Here is an 18237-nt window from a genome sequence, read left to right as displayed (position 1 = left end):
TTCTTTTCTACCGAGGGCATTTGTTGCGAAAAGAGTAAAGTTTATTTATCAAAGGCACTATGTTTGTTTTCTCCTTTATTTTGGTATGGCCTTACGAATTCTGTCTCACTTGGATACGACTGTTTCTTGAAAAAAAAACATGATAAAAGTCGAGCTTAATCAATTAAGGGATGCCTTTAAAATATTCGAGTTGAATTTTTATTTATCTCACACCAAACGTTTAAAGACCTGTCTTTTGTTGCAAAGATACAGGTTGAAAAAGTGCCACGTTCATGAAAGGCTTCCACTTGAAGGGGTTCAGATAAATAGATATCATACATAAATGATAAATGAATAAAACTTAAAAATAGCTATTCTTTTTCTTACATGAAGAATAGAGATTTTTTTGCATGTAATACGATACACTCATGACTCAAAATTAGGCTTAAAATATCATTCAATGTATTAAGAGTACGTTTAGCGAAAACAAGTACATGCAGACTACTGCGCAGTTGCAGTAATTACATTATTGCACTAAGGTGAAAATCTGATACCCGACTATTGTAAAGCAGTTCTACCCCAGCGAAATTGACTTTTGTTGACAAGGAAGAGAGCGTGCAGTCAGTCATGTTATTTTTTATAACTTTTTCAAAATCTAAAACCTAGAGGGGCAAATCCCTTAACAGAATTGCTTTCCACGAAGTCCGCTCCTAACTGATGTCTTGATGTCAACAATTAAAAGGTATGCACGACTAGTTTTGATGCAAAGCATCCAAGATGTCGCGAATGTTTTTGTAACAAGACTGAAAGGATCGAGTTGCATTAAATCAGTTACCAAGTTACGTGGATATAAGCATTTTCCAGTTAATGAACGAAATCGGATTTTCAGCTTAAGGTCACCACGACTTTGACCTTTGACCAGCTAACATAACAATGCTTAGGTACTGGTCATAATGTGTATTTATAATAAAAAGTTAAATAATATGTGTTGATAATTTTCTCAAATGTGCGAAAAATCTATGAATTAAATCATTGATAATTTTATGGACTTTTATTAAACTAAGATTTACACAAATACATATCTTTTTCAATGAATCTCACTTCAAATCAATTAGCTTTACCTTCAATATTACCACAAATATACAAGATGCAATATTTTTTTTATTTAAAGTCGGGTAAATGATAACAAGACAGCATTAGCCCAATGAGCTACTTTTCGACATGGATAAAAAATATACATAACATCAAACCATAACAATGAGCGTGTGACCTTGAAGTAAAAATCCATAGCTTAAAATAGATACAAATATAGGATCAGGTATTTACAAAAGCTGTTCCTTATTATATTCATGAATACAATTACAAAAAGTAAGATGGATTTGAGCGCTGAACACTTTAGAAACGACCTTGTTCACAGAATAAAGAGCAATTGCTTCTTAACAATGACGCTTGTTGCATACATTTGTTCAGGATGTTAAGTTAAAGTGTAAACGACTCTTTTTCAATTTGCTATTGATGTTTATGACTTATCTGTGGCTGTATAAAACACGTGCTTTGATATTGCTCATGGTGATAGATCATGTTTCAAGTTGCGTGCAATACTACTATTAGGTAGCAACTTGATGCATACGTACATTTTTTACCAAACTGATAATATATGCTAGACTATTTTGCGATGATACAGTCATTGCAATAAATGCATCTATAAAAAGATAGAGTCTGTGGTTTGTCTGCATACTTGGACCCATGGGCATTGACGAGTCATTGGAGCCAGGCGTATTTCCCTTGAAGGATTCCTTTTCATATATAAATGAGATGAACACGTGTCTCATCTTAAATTTTAATGGACAATGTTAAAAGTAAATGAAGCAAATAAAAAACACGATTATTTTAGATTCAACAGAAAAGAAAATATGTTTAGTTCCATTTTTTATAATAACTATTTCATAATATTTTTTTGTATGTTATATTATACAATTATTTTATAACATATTGCTGACTGTTCCAAGGCGGTAAACCAACAATCCTTTATAGGCACCACTAGTTGTATCTTGTGGATGTGCCACGGTGGTTTTTTTACTTTGACCCTGTGCCATTGAGCGAGATTTCGGTTAAATATTTCGTTTACTGGACTTGTTTCTGTAGTTTTTCATATGAATATTGTCTTTATAGTTTCAAATAGTTAATAACATATGGTAAAAATTTGGACCGAGCATAAATGCCGTTTTCCATACAATAATATCATCAAAAGTTAGACGGATGGACGGATATGAGGCTACTAGTATTGCGTATTCACATGTCTATCATGTCTAAAACATTAGGTCTAAATAAAAAGAGTATTATGTAGCTATTGTTACAGTGACATAAAAGGTCAAGGGAAGAGAAGTAAAGATACATTTCAAATTATTCCAACCACCAATGTCACTAACAATCTGTAAATTAGCGAATGCAAACGACAAAGTTTAACAAAACCAACTCGAAAGAAAATGTAAACATGCACTATTACTCCCAAATAAGATTTACCACAATTAATACAAGTGTTCAAATAAACCAGAGGGGATGATTAATTGTCAAACACAATTATACTTACGAAGGATTCCGAGTTTAATGTGAAAGCAATGTGCAGAAAACTCGGTATTTCTACCTTATGAGACTATTGTAGATCAGTTTAAATCTTTTAGCATTCACCAATCATTTAATAGTTTTGGGTTTTCATCTATTTAAAACATAAAACATTGTTACAATCTTGTTATCAGTATTTAATATTTTCCATAAATACATTTTTTACGTAGCTAAAGATTTATCAACCAAACCTTACGTTTGTTATACATCTGTATGCATTAATTTTGAATAAGAGTGTCACTTTAAAGTTGTATTTGTACGAAGGCATACCGTATCTGAATGTATGTTTCAAGTCTCGACATCAGGGTCGATGTCGTTTGATTTAAATTGCATCAAGATCCTTTTAAGGCGAATGATCATGTTCCCTTTAAATTCTAAACGATAGTAGAAGAACGTGGCAAGTTCTTTTGTCACTTGTGCTGATCATGTAATTGTCATTCGTTCAGTCAATGTAATTAATATTCAAGTATGTACAATGTTCTGTATGGGGTGATGTCTTAAACAGGTTTTACATATTTAATTTACAATTTCATTGGTCGATATTTTTATCTTCACCGCACCAGACTAGCTTTCGTTTTTCCTCTAACCACTCCTGACCTGATTGTCAAAAGTTTGTCAGTATTTTTCTATATACGACTCAGTTTATCACAAAACTGTTTTATATTTTAAATAAAGTATATCATGTCCTGGTTTCAGTTTCCACAATAAATAAAAAAACATGACCCCGAGAAGTGTCGTTGTAAAACTAAGACCTTCTACCTAATGTCAAGAGTTTCCTGTGGGCCAGGATATTGTTCATCCAAGACCCGGTGAGGTGGGAATGTTGTTGGCCCTGTCCGCCATATAGAGCAGCCAGACGTCATTTCAACTCCGCGCGGCACTCCACCACTATTGAAGCGTTAACTCCCCCCCTTCCAATTCCCCCACCATGCCCAGCCCCTTTTTGCCAATTTCATACTTATATTCCCTTTTCCCTATTTTTTTTTTTTTTTTTTTAAAAATAATACTCGAGTCGCTCGATCTATGGACATTTATAAAAATTGACTGAGTCTGTTTCAGAAACACAAATCAGCTGTGCATGTGATTCCAGATGGATTTTTTGCAGAAGGATTTTGTGTAAAATGTGCTATTTGTGTTAGTTTATATTGTAATTTGTATAAATATTTGATATTTGGATTTGACTACTGTAAGTACATTTTTCTATTTCATTACATTTGATAGATTTTTGTTGTGTTCTATGCGAACTATTTTTTTGTACACTGTCAGTTTAAAAACAAGAACGTATCAGTATATAGATTATTATTTTACACACGTTTATCATCGTTTTGAGTTAAATTTCCATTAAGATAGCAGTTATTTGGTTGAATTCATTCAATTCATAGTGTTCGTTGCCAATTTAATGCAATATTTTGTTAACAACATCTGTTTTTCACGACGATTTATTAACTCTTTCATATATTTTCATGAACTACTTTCCAATTTCGTTTTTGAGTTGTTGTTGTTGTTGTTGTTGTTGTTGTTGTTGTTGTTTTGTTAGTAGAGCGCATATAAAATTGTTTTTCTATCTGTCAGTATAAATCAATTGCAGTTTAATTCCATAGAGGTATATTTGTTGTTTTATCCTTAGGATGATTCTTCTCTGTTCTCCTGATTTGTTTTAAATATTGCATCACCAAAGTTTGTTTACAATATTACAGTGCATGCAAAAAAATTTAATCTTTTGACTATATTGAATACTATTCATTTAAAATATTTTGCTTTGTTGTGACATTATATATAGCTGGATATTTAGTTAGTTTGGTCTATATCAGATAATTTTATTTGATAATGAAGTTACTGATATAGTGTTTATTGGAAATTTTGATTTTTGCTAGATGTAAAGCGTTTAAATTAGTGATAAACTCATACGTGTATCTATAGTTTTGACAAAATATTGTGAAGTATAACATTTTTTTTTCATCGCTTCCGTTTTTTTCTATACCTTCCCTTTGCATGTAAAATTCTGCACTGACATATATTTTAATTTATTTCATTTTGTTTCAAATACAGTTATTTAGGTGATTTATAGAATATATGGGCGAGTGATATATATGTACGTGTTGGTTTATTTGTTTATGTGTTCATCTTATGTTTTCGTCTTTCTCTGTCAAATCACATACTTTTATAAGTACATGTCTTAGGAACCATCACTGTATAGTAAATATCAGTGGTATCACATATTTGTACATGTAGATGTACATATATTTGTGGTTAGTGTTGAGACGTTTTCCTCGATTTATTTCGTATCGTTCTGCTTAACATTTTTGTCTAGGCAGTGTTACATTCCTTACTTTGTTATTTTAATCATTCAAGTTGATTGACATTAACCTCATCTTTTTCATTGCAGATTTGAAGCAGCACAGGTGTTTACATCTTACAGATACGTTATGTAATAATACACATAATATTTCAGCTTTTCTAATAATATATTCTATTCTTTTCCAGATCATTCATATTTCCTGTCAGCTTGTGTATTGTATATTTTGTACATGAAGATTTTGGGTTCAGGACATTGTGTTTTGATCAAAACAAACTAGATTTAGAGACCTACTTAGTTGACACTTCATCAGCTGTTTACTACGTTGGAATTTTATTGAATATTTTGTATTGACACTTTTGTTTGTTTACATTTCTGATCACTAGACCTACTCTTTACATTAGAGTATTTCATGCAATTAATTTAGGATATTATATCTATAGTCGAGTTTTACTTAAAAAGTTAAAATTATTTAGAATGATATATTATTTTGGCATTTATACTTAGTTACTTAGTAGTTGTGTTGTTCACTTCTGAAATTTATTTAGTGAACTTATAAAAAATAGTCATTTTCCTTTATGCTGTAGTTCATTTTACTTTATTTAACTCATATCTTAACCGTAATTGATATTGTTTATTAAATAACACTATATATGTATATAATACAACAACACCACCACCAACAACAACAACAACACTTCCATACAAATAACTTCAAATTAAAGTTAATTGAATTTAATTAAATTAGCCTTTTTATCTAAATTTATTCAGTCTATAATTCAGTTCAAATTGAATTCAATTCAATTCAGTTTGGTATTGTACTTTATTGCATACAGTTCTTGAACAGTGTTGATTATTTTACACATTCCTTAATACATACGTGGTGTTACACGAAACACTACATTGAATATTATTCTTGGTTTTCATTCTTATGTTCAATATTTTAGTATTACACATACACACTATATAATTAAGGGTTCACTGTTTTACACAAATATTCCCTTTGATTGGTTTCTTCTTGTATTTTTTGTTTCTATGATTTTCAAAACCATTTCTGACCCAGAAGACCCAGATCCAGGTATGCAGTCTTCTGGTGGAGAGAAATCACAACAACAGTTGTCAGAAGAGGCAATCTTGGAGTTTTTATCTCAGCAATACACCTTTACCCCAAAGTATGACCTAGGTGCTATTCCCAAAATAACCCCTACAGCACAGGTTGACCATAAACCCCCGTCATACCTTTTTTGTGAATACAGCTAGTGCTTCCACACTTTCTCTTTTCACATACCCCCTAGTACAGCTAGTAGTTCTAGACCTCCCAAAATCCCATTCTTTTCTGGAGATGAGCCCGTACCAAAGAACAAGATTAGTTATTATGAGTGGCAGCATGAAGTCTGTTATCTTCGTAGATATACTACTTTGTCAGAGATTCAGGTCCTTCAGTCCATCAGAACGTCGCTGCGTGGTACTGCTATGCGTCTTCTTGTTTCTCTTGGCGATTATGCCACAATTGTTACTATTTTCAGGAAAGTTAAAGTCAACTTTGCAGATCCAACCAGACAGGGTGTTTTTATGCGCGAGATCTTCAATGCTACTCAGAAGCATGACGAGTCTGTCACTGCTTTCGGGTGTCGTATTAAATCTATACTTGAATTAGCTTTTGCAGGCGGTCAGGCTTCTAGATCCGGTCGAAGCGAACTTTGATGTAAAAGGTTATGGTCAGGACTCACTTCTGAATCTTTAAAGGGAAGTACTCGTCATAAGTTGGATGCCTCATCCGACTATGATCAGTTTTTGCGGGATACCCGGTAGGTGAAGCGGGAGATTACACAACCTCCTAATCCCAAGTCGAAACCACACATGAATGCTCAGGTGTCTACCCCTGACATTCAGCAGCAATTTATTGAATTAGAACAGCGAATTAACAATAAGGTAAGCAGTGTTCAGTCTAGTGTTGATAAGAAATTCAATTTGCTCCTACAGCGGTTGGATAATATATCAGTGTCTAGCCCCCCCCCCCCCCCCCCCCCCAGCTTTTACATATCCCCTACCCAATTTTAGTCAACCGCAATCCTCAGTCCATCCTGCGCCTTTTCAGTCGCAGAAAGGACCAACTCGCGGCAACAAGCAGTGGCGTGGGAGAGGTGGTTACAGTGGCAACAGACAGCAGTTTACGGGTAGCCAGCAGCTTACCGGTCACCCAAACTAGCTTCCGCCTCTGCTACTGGCCGCCCAGAGGTGGTTCCCGATGATGGAAGCATTGATTCATCTTCTAAAGTTAATATTCCCCATTGTCCGACTTTGAAAGATCGTATTGTTGGTGATTCAAACACTTGCACCATGTTTCTACAACAGGTCTACTTGACACAGGGTCCATGGTTTCAACCATTTCAAAATCTTTTTACCAGTCCCTACCTGATAAACCTCAACTTTTTTATTTAAACGATTTTGGAGTTGATTAAAACGTTTTAGTAGCCAGTGGCCATACCTTGGACATACAATGCTACATTGAAGTTGCTGTTGCTATCCCTGATTTTAATTTAGAATTACTAGTCCCCATTTTAGTAGTACCAGATACAGGGAGTTACCAAACTTGTCCTGTTATCTTGGGAACTAATATCATTCGGTGTTGTAAGCCGGTGGCGGCCGCCTCCGCGAACACTGTGCCAGAAGTTTGGCAATTTGCATTCAATATTCTTGTTTGCCATCCTGTCTCTGCTTAGTCCACTAATGAGTACAGTATTGAGATAAAACCATATGAGACTGTGACCATTAACGGTATTGCCAGAGGTCATGGTTGCAACATTCAGAAAGTTGTAACAGAGAACTGTGACATTGATTCTCCATATCTTGTTAGACCACAAATACTTTCTGTCCCCCAGAACGGTAAGTATGTTAAAATCCCTGGCAGAGTTTGTAACATGAATACAAGGCCCATTTTTATTCGGCCGAAGTCTGACGTTTGCGTTGTCAATAAAGTAAATGTGTTAGATAAACTCACATCTTCCTTTCCTTCTCCTTCATCTACATCCTCTGATAATTTTGTTGATGATCATAGTGTTAAGATAGACACGGAGAACTTGTCCTCCGATCAGCTTCTTCGTGTTCGCCAGGCTCTTGGGAACTGGAAAAACATTTTTTCCACTGGTCCCGTGGATATTGGCTGCACCAACATCACCCGGCATAAGATTGTCCTTTCAGATGACACATCCTTCAAGCAGCCATACCGAAAAATCCCTCCTGGTATGTATGAGAAAGTCCGGCAGCACATCAAAGATATGTTGGATTGTGGCGCCATCCGTGAAAGCCAAAGCCCCTTTTCTTCCAATGTTGTTCTTATTCGTAAGAAAGATGGATCCCTGCGATTTTGCATCGACTTCCGTATGCTGAACTCCCGTACCAGGAACGATGCATACATGCTTCCAAGATTTGATGACACTGTCGATCTTCTCGTTGGTTCCAAGTTCATTTCTAAAATTGACCTTCGCTCAGGTTATTGGCAGGTGGAAAAAGAAGAGGATTCCAAGCAATTATGGCTTTTGGTTTAGTTAATTCAGGTGCGAGCTTCCAGCGTGTTATGCAGAGAACCCTGGGAGATTTACTACTCCGTGAATGTCTTGTTTTGTTGATGATATTTTGATATTTTCTGAGACTTTCGATGAGCATGTGATCATGTTAGAGAAAGTTTTTCACCGTGTTTCATTTCATGGTCTCAAGCTAAAAGGTTCAAAGTGTGAGCTTTTTAAATCATCAGTTACATTTCATGGCTATATTATTTCTGAACCAGGCATCGACACTGATCCTGAGAAAACTTCAGCCATTACTGATTGGCCAGCTCTAACGACCATTTCTCAACTCCGTACTTTCTTAGGAACCGCCGGTTTTTACCGTCGCTTTATAAAGGACTATTCAAAAATAGCACAACCCTTAAACAAACTTCTTGAAGGTCACGGTAACAAATATACACAATCAAAAAAGCCCAAATCCAAACGCCAAAAAAACAACAACAGTTAACTGGGTCTAACGAGGGGGGGGGGAGGAAACGTCGAAAGATGTCAAATCCCTTCTTCGTGACTTGTCACGTCCTTCACTGGAGAATGGTGTTCTCTTTCGAACCGCTACTTTGGATGGTAATGAAGTTCAGCAGCTTGTTATTCCTTCTGCTTACAAGACTATTGCTTTTCGTGGTGTTCACGACGACGTAAGTCATCCTGGTCGTGAGAAATCCCTTTGGGTCGCACATCAGCGTTTCTACTGGCCCGGCATGTAGTCGGATTTCGAACGTCGTATTTCTTCCTTTCGTCCGTGTGTTTGTCGTAAGACCCCAGTTGTTCCCAGGGCTAATCTTGTTCCCATTGAAACCTCGAGACCTATGCAGCTTGTATGTATTGACTTTCTGAAACTCGAGAGGTCCAAAGGTGGATATGAAGACGTTTTGGTCATCACCGATCACTTTACACGGTATGCCAAAGCTATTCCCTGTAGAAATCAGAAAGCTACCACTACCGCTAAAGCTCTTTATGAAAAGTTCATAGTCCATTACTCCTTTCGAGAGCAGCTCCACTCAGACCAGGGACGCAACTTCGAGAACCGCGTCATTAAAGAACTCCGTTAGCTTGCCAATATGAGAAAAGCCAAAACAACCCCCTTCCATCATATGGGAAATCCTTCGGCCGAGAGATTTAACCGCACTCTCCTTCGTATGTTGGGTACCTTGGCTGATGATTCCTTCTCTCGTCCAGGCGTACAATGCAACGAAGAGCAGTTCCACAGGGTTTAGCCCCCATTTTCTGATGTTCGGGTGGCACCCACGGCTCTCTGTAGATGCATATTTGGACACTGCACCAGTGAATGGAGATGGGGTATACCATGCTTCATATGTTTCACAGCTGCAGGAATGCGTGAAATATGCTAACAGGGTAGCTGGAGAAGCAGCCAAGAAGAGAGCAGGGCAAAACAAAGTTCAGTACGACCAGAAAGTCAGAGAAAAAAAAATCAGCATTACAGAAGGTGATATTGTTCTGGTACGTAAAGTAAATTTGCAAGGGCGACATAAACTGGCTGACAAGTGGGAGAAAGGCCCATATGTAATAATAAACATTCCATATGAAGGACAGCCTGTGTTATGTACATAGTGCAGATCGAGTCTCGCCAGGGACCAGTTCGTACTTTGCACCGAAATATCCTGCTTTAATATCCGTGCCAGAGCCAGAAGATACAGAAGTTGGTGATCAAAACCCCAAACCTTTTCAAAAGATCAGGACGCGGTCAGTACCTCTTCAGCCCTCTGAGTCTGAGTACGACGGAGATACGAATTCCTCCAATTCATCTTCGTCTGGAATATATATCATTCCACAGAGGAGGCCACTGAACCATAGGCAAAATCCCAATGAACACGCCCCTGAACCACCCACAAGCCTCAGTAATGGCAATTCTCCTTCTTTTCAAAATCATTCACCTGTTTCTTTTCAGTCTCCTATTTCTTTACATAATCCTCAACACAGTCCAGAAGTTCCTACCCCTATTCCCGTGACACCACCCGTGCCAACGCCCAGGCCGAGGCGTACTAGCCGTCCTTCTGAACGTTTCTGTGAGTGGGTATCATCCCAGCTCGCCGAAGACGTTATATGTTATATTTAGGCGTTACTTCAAATTGATCTAGTTTAAATAGCATGTTCACGTTATAGTCAAGTCATTATTGCAGATGGTTTATTTAAACTAGTAGTACTTTCTGAAATAATATTTCATTGTCTTTTAAAAAAAATTTTACCTAACTTCTTGTACAACGATTGTGCTATTTCTTTGCTACAAAGGTGTTTTTCAGAAATCCTGGGCAGTGGTACATCGTATGCCTGACAACCCTGCAATGGAATTATTAAAGCACCTTATGTATTGATTAATTATTGCAAAACTTTTTTTGCTAATGCATTTATTTCAGTGAAAGACTATTTTCTCATTTAGTTGTTCTCATATTTATATGTAAAACTTGTGTGATATTAGTTCACAAGCCATTTTTGTTTTAAAAACATTATTTTCAGGGTAACATACATTTATTATCATTATTTTTCCAATACTACAAAGCCCGCCATAATCTATCTTGCGAATATTATTCACTTCACATTACATTTTTATTTATAATTTACAGCCAGAAATGTCGGAGACATTTTAAATAAAGTGGGGGAGTGTGTAGACAGGTCAACTCCACCCCAGCAGTCCGTTTTGTTTTGTCACTTGTGCTGTTCATGTTATTTTCATTCGTTCAGTCCATGTAATGTTTATGTATGTACAATGTTCTGAATGGGGTGATGTCTTAAACAGGTTTTATATATTTAATTTACAATTTCATTGGTTGATATTTATATCTTCACTGCACCAGGCTCACTTTATCTTTCCTCTTACCACTCCTGACCTGAATGTCAAACTGTACAGTTTGACGGTATTTTTCTATATAACACTCAGTTTATCACAGAACTGTTTTATATTTTAAATAAAGTATATCGCATCATATCCTGGTTTCAATTCCCACAATAAATAAATAAACAGAACCCCGAGAAGTGTCGTTGTGAAACTGAGACCTTCTACATAAAAAATACACTCCACAAATATCGCGATTAAAGTAAATGTCGAAAGCATTTTAACCATATTAAATATATAAGCTTATTCATAACCTAATATGCCATTTGTCAAAGCACAATCCAGTGTTTAAGACATAGGTAAGTTGGACGAAGAAAAGTATGCGGGGAAACGATATCACAACAAATACAAATTAGTTAGAATTTAATTTGTTATTTCGTGTTTTTAAATATTCCAAGTGTAATCAAACTGTACACCTTAATAACAAATTTCATTGACAATCTCACAATTACCACCACTAACAGCCCATCTTCATGTAAAACTTTTGTGGTTTTTTCCCCTTAAAACACATGCTTATGTTTTATCCACAATAATCATAAAAATCCCATTTGAATTATTGTTGATCAATAGTATAAAGTTCTATAATTATGAAATTTCTGGACTGGAAGTGAACAAGACAATATCGTTAGCAAACAAAAGGTAAATTAATATTAACGGCAAACGTGAGTCCTTTTCAGTCAGGTCGTTGATATATATTCAGTCCTTAATGAAATATATACTCCAAACATTAATAGCGATAAAGGTTCACCCTGTTTAACATCTAAAGTAGCATCAAAATCTTAGGATTTTACATGCAACTACAATCTTAAATACAAGATTGAACATTTCAATAGATTTATTTAATTATTTTAAGTATTTTGCAAGCATAATAAGGCTTCGCTTTGTGTCTATCTATATATTTATATGTTATTACTTGCTAAAAGAAGTTAACATGTTACGCATTAAAATCAGGCTTTGCTCAGTGTTTAGCAACAGTAAAATAAGATCTAGAATTAAAATTTTAATATTATTTCCTTTCAATGGTACATCTTTGAAAATTGGTTTACAATGGTAAAATGTACTTCTGTCTTCTTTGCAAGTTGCATCAAACCACAATGACTTTCGTCTGTTATCATAAACGGTTATTCAGGCCGTTTTTGCTCCAACCTTCGAAAGAGAATCCCAAGCTTCGTTTACTTGCGTGCATATATGTAATGAATACGACTTGTTTCCGTACTATTGTTAGTAAATTCGGAAAAGACTGGTTACCAACCAAGTCGTATTGCACATCTAGCTGACATTCGGCTACAATTAAGTATTCAGAGGGAGAAGATTACCGCTTCCTCAGCATGTTATTTTGCTATGCTCTTCTATAATGTTTCCATACATAGAAACTCTTTCCGTAACAACCGTTAAATAAAGATATTCCAATGAAACTTGATAAACAGGAAAATTGGCAGTCATGAACAGCGCATGTTAAGCAGTGAAACCTAATACACAGGCACATTGGCTGACATGAACAGCACATGTGTTGCAATAAAAAGCTGATACACTGGCACATTGGCACACAGAACAGCACATGTGTTGCAATAAAAAAGCTGATACACTGGCACATTGGCACACAGAACAGCACATGTGTTGCAATAAAAAGCTGATACACTGGCACATTGGCACACAGAACAGCGCATGTGTTGCAATACAAAGCTGATACACTGGCACATTGGCACACAGAACAGCGCATGTGTTGCAATAAAAAGCTGATACACTGGCACATTGGCACACAGAACAGCACATGTGTTGCAATAAATAGCTGATGCACAGGCACACTGGCAGACATGAACAGCGCATGTGTTGCAATAAAAATCTGATACACGAGCACATTGGCAGACATGAACAGCACATGTGTTGCAATAAATAGCTGATGCACAGGCACATTGGCAGACATGAACAGCACATGTGTTGCAATAAAAACCTGATACACAGGCACATTGGCAGACATGAACAGCACATGTAATGCAATAAAAGGCTGTGATACACAGGCACATTGGCAGACATTATAGTACATGTCTAGCAAAGAAACCTGATGCACGAGCACATTGGCAGACATGATACGCGCATGTGTAGCAATGAAACCTGATGCATGAGCACATTGGCAGACATTATAAGTGCATGTCTAGCAAAGGAAGCGGATGCACAAGTACATTGACAGACATTATAAGTGCATGTCTAGCAAAGAAACGAACGAGCACATTGGCAGACATTATACGCGCATGTGTAGCAATGAAACCTGATACACGGGCAGATAAGCAGGCATGATTAGCGCATGTGTAGCAATGAAACCTGAAACACGGGCACATTGGCAGACATAATTAGCGCATGTGTAGCAATGGAACCGGATACACAGGAACATTGACCATCATGAACAGCGCGTGTGTAACAATGGAACCGGATACAGAGGAACACTGACAATCATGAACAGCGCATGTGTAGCAATGGAATCGGATTCTCAGGCACACTGACAATCATGAACAGTGCATGTGTAGCAATGGAATCGGATTCTCAGGCACATTGGCAATCATGAACAGTGCATGGGTCGCAATGAAACCTGATACACAGGCACATTGGCAATCATGAACAGCGCATGTGTAGCAATGAAACCTGATACACAGGCACATTAGCAATCATGAACAGTGCATGGGTCGCAATGAAACCTGATACACGGGCAGATTGGCAGACATAATTAGCGCATGTGTAGCAATGGAACCGGATACACAGGAACATTGACCATCATGAACAGCGCGTGTGTAACAATGGAACCGGATACAGAGGAACACTGACAATCATGAACAGCGCATGTGTAGCAATGGAATCGGATTCTCAGGCACATTAGCAATCATGAACAGTGCATGTTTAGCAATGAAACCTGATACACAGGCACATTGGCAATCATGAACAGTGCATGGGTCGCAATGAAACCTGATACACTGGCACATTGGCAATCATGAACAGCGCATGTGTAGCAATGAAACCTGATACACAGGCACATTGGCAATCATGAACAGTGCATGTTTAGCAATGAAACCTGATACACAGGCACATTGGCAATCATGAACAGTGCATGGGTCGCAATGAAACCTGATACACAGGCACATTGGCAATTATGAACAGTGCATGGGTCGCAATGAAACCTGATACACAGGCACATTGGCAATTATGAAATGTGCATGTTTAGCAATGAAACCTGATACACAGGCACATTGGCAATCATGAAAGGTGCATGTTTAGCAATGAAACCTGATACACAGGCACATTGGCAATCATGAACAGTGCATGGGTCGCAATGAAACCTGATACACAGGCACATTGGCAATCATGAACAGAGCATGGGTCGCAATGAAACCTGATACACAGGCACATTGGCAATTATGAAATGTGCATGTTTAGCAATGAAACCTGATACACAGGCACATTGGCAATCATGAACAGTGCATGGGTCGCAATGAAACCTGATACACAGGCACATTGGCAATTATGAAAGGTGCATGTTCAGCAATGAAACCTGATACACAGGCACATTGGCAATTATGAAAGGTGCATGTTTAGCAATGAAACCTGATACACAGGCACATTGGCAATCATGAACAGAGCATGGGTCGCAATGAAACCTGATACACAGGCACATTGGCAATTATGAAATGTGCATGTTTAGCAATGAAACCTGATACACAGGCACATTGGCAATTATGAAAGGTGCATGTTTAGCAATGAAACCTGATACACAGGCACATTGGCAATTATGAAAGGTGCATGTTTAGCAATGAAACTTGATACACAGGCACATTGGCAATCATGAAAGGTGCATGTTTAGCAATGAAACCTGATACACAGGCACATTGGCAATTATGAAAGGTGCATGTTTAGCAATGAAACCTGATACACAGGCACATTGGCAATTATGAACAGTGCATGGGTCGCAATGAAACCTGATACACAGGCACATTGGCAATTATGAAAGGTGCATGTTTAGCAATGAAACCTGAAACACGGAACATTGGCAGACATAATTAGCGCATGTGTAGCAATGGATCCGGATACACATGAACATTGACAATCAAGAACAGCGCGTGTGTAGCAATGAAACCGGATACACAGGCACATTAAAGACATGAACAGCGCATTTGTAGCAATGAAACCTGTTACACAGGCACATTGGCAAACAAGAACAGCGCATGTGTAGCAATGAAACCTGTTACACAGGCACATTGGCAAACAAGAACAGCGCATTTGTAGCAATGAAACCTGTTACACAGGCACATTGGCAAACAAGAACAGCGCATGTGTAGCAATGAAACCTGTTACACAGGCACATTGGCAAACAAGAACAGCGCATGTGTAGGAATGAAACCTGGTACACGGGCACATTGGCTTTCATGAACAGTGCATATGTAGCAATGAAACCTGATATACAGGAACATGTGCAGATATAAATGGCGCATGTTTAGCAATGAAACCTGATACACAGGCACATTGGCAATCATGAAGAGCACATGTGTATTTATGAACATTCCTCTGGTGTTTGTTGTTTTTGTTTAATTAAACCTCATTCCGAGCAGACGAGAGCATCCGCTGCCGGTGCTCTCGTTTGATCATTGGTCTCGCCAGGCGTACTATGACTGTACATAGATATTTTTTATCGAAAGCGCAGAAGATAATTAAGTATCAGACACCTCTGGCCATGATTTAGGTCATTTATAGTCAGCATAATGATGATAAGTCTTTACGTGTCTATTTAGAGATAACGATGGGGCCAGATATCATGCATGAAGTCAAACTTCAGCTCACATTTACACCGTATTCCAAGCCGAACACACCTTAACCATGAAGATCATCTTGATTCTTGCACTTGTATCAGGCAAGTTGATTTTTTATATTATAAACAATGCTTGTTTATGGTTATATACAGTTTAACGAGTTTGCAGCCGCACTTTATATATAAACATTTAGTTCAAAGCTCAAGCGAAGAAGTCAAATTGTTTAAATATAATTGTTTATTTAAGCTTTTTACATTGATTAATAAAAATCAGACTTTATAAATAACATTCAGAGTTAAATAATACATGTGTATCACGTGTAGGCTGCTTGGGGGCGTCTCTGAACTCACAGTGTGGCGGGTTCTGTATCGAAGTGTACCAACCTGTTTGTGGCTCAAACGGAAAAACGTACTGTATGTATAAAGTAACACTTGTCAACTTATTCTTGTTGACTTTGATTTGATGTTATGGCATTTTAAATAAAAGCCCATTATCAATCAAAGCAGTGTGTTTCTTGTATTTTTCCTACATACGTTACTAGTTCAACCGGCTTGCGGTCGCCTTTATAACCTTATAGGTGTACTGTATATAAAAAGCTAACACATGCTGTAGGAGCCAGGAGAAGAAATATTGACGATATCAACCAACTATTCTTATCACAGAAATGACCATATCATACAAGAAGTAAATGGAATGGTTACACTGACATTATCAGGCTGTCTTTTTTTGAGAACAGTATTCAAATGAAATAGGTTAAACACAACCTCAATGTGTTCATTTTTGTATTTTCTGTCTGACATATGCATAGCTGTAAATACGCACTAATGGTTAATATATCGCATTAATTCCTGTACGATGGAGGACATTATATTACTTTTTGTTATATTCTGCTGCTCTCAATAACATATTTTGACATGCTTTTCAATAAGGTTACGCCTTATGTCAAAAACGTTTCAATACAAATGTTCTTATAAATCATGAAAAGAAATGTGATAATAAAAGGAGTATTATAGCAATGCCCTTCTTGTTCAATGGTAAACGAATCGTGTCTGTAATTATATTGTACATAATCAACTATAAGAACCAACTGTATTGAACATGAAACCAACTATATTGTACTAATAAGCCAGATTGATTACATTGCAGCAAACTCATGCTTCTTCCAACAAGCCCAGTGCATGGACGCGACCCTGACTTCTACCTCTGGTGAATGCGGGTCGGTCACCCTGCCGCCATGTCCCGCCATGATGTGTATGGCACTGTACGACCCCGTTTGCGGTTCGGACGGGAAAACATACAGTTAGTATTTATTTTCGGTTCTCTGTGGTCAGTTTAATACTAGTAATCTATTTCATGTGTACATTGGGTTGCTTTTGATCAAGATTGGTTTCAGGCTTTTATACTCGCACTCGGGACTTGTCCATTCGGCGAGTGCTCAATTAAGGTTCTAAGTTATTTGAGGATTTTGAGCAAAGTGCACAGACAAAATGTAACCCTGGTTAGGGCTACACTGCTTCTTTAACGTACACCAGTGTATAGCACTGTTAAAAGGGACCCCATTTAACGTTCCTCCCGAAAGACGATTAGTACTTTAAGTGGATCGGTGGGGAATCTTAACTGCGATCCCTGGTTTGACAGTCAATGTTACCACTAGATCACGGATCCGTCGCTATTGTTTCAGGAGGCAAACATGTGGTCTTATAGTATCAGAGAAAAAGCCTCGCACCGAAGCGCACAAAAGGAAAGTGTCAACTGAGTTTTAATGCATTAACACACTCTCTCGCAGATGTCATGGTTATTTAGTTAAATGGTATGTCCTATGAAACCTTTGTATGCGCTTGTTTTCAGGTAACAAGTGTCAGCTGCATGTTGCCCATTGCCATGGAGACGTAACAGTTGCTCACGCCGGCTCTTGTGATGGCGCCATCTCACCTGTTTAAACGTGCATATGCTTGTGTTAAACATTCAATAACGCTGTGCTTTAGATTGTTAAAGTGAATACTTTATTTAGCAGAGTACTTCTTGCAATTTGTGTTGTAATACTCTCGAACATTTCTTCAACATGGCGCTTAAACTAGAAAACTTATGTTATTAAGTAAATAAGGACCTTTTTATAAAACGGATATTGAAACATAA

General features: G+C 37.4%; 1 protein-coding gene across 1 annotated transcript; it reads left to right on the top strand.

The window, feature by feature from the left end:
- Positions 1 to 16075: 16075 nt before the first annotated feature.
- On the top strand, positions 16076 to 18237 carry LOC128209613 (uncharacterized). Its single transcript, XM_052913714.1, has 4 exons — positions 16076 to 16202; positions 16425 to 16514; positions 17248 to 17400; positions 17950 to 18237. Exons 1-4 carry the CDS (start codon positions 16169 to 16171, stop codon positions 18039 to 18041), a joined length of 369 nt encoding a protein of 122 aa, XP_052769674.1. The 5' UTR covers positions 16076 to 16168; the 3' UTR covers positions 18042 to 18237.

The sequence above is a fragment of the Mya arenaria genome, chromosome 11, assembly GCF_026914265.1.
Source record: "Mya arenaria isolate MELC-2E11 chromosome 11, ASM2691426v1".
Classification (NCBI taxonomy): Eukaryota; Metazoa; Mollusca; class Bivalvia; order Myida; family Myidae; genus Mya; species Mya arenaria.
This window is presented reverse-complemented; position numbering and strand designations above follow the sequence as displayed.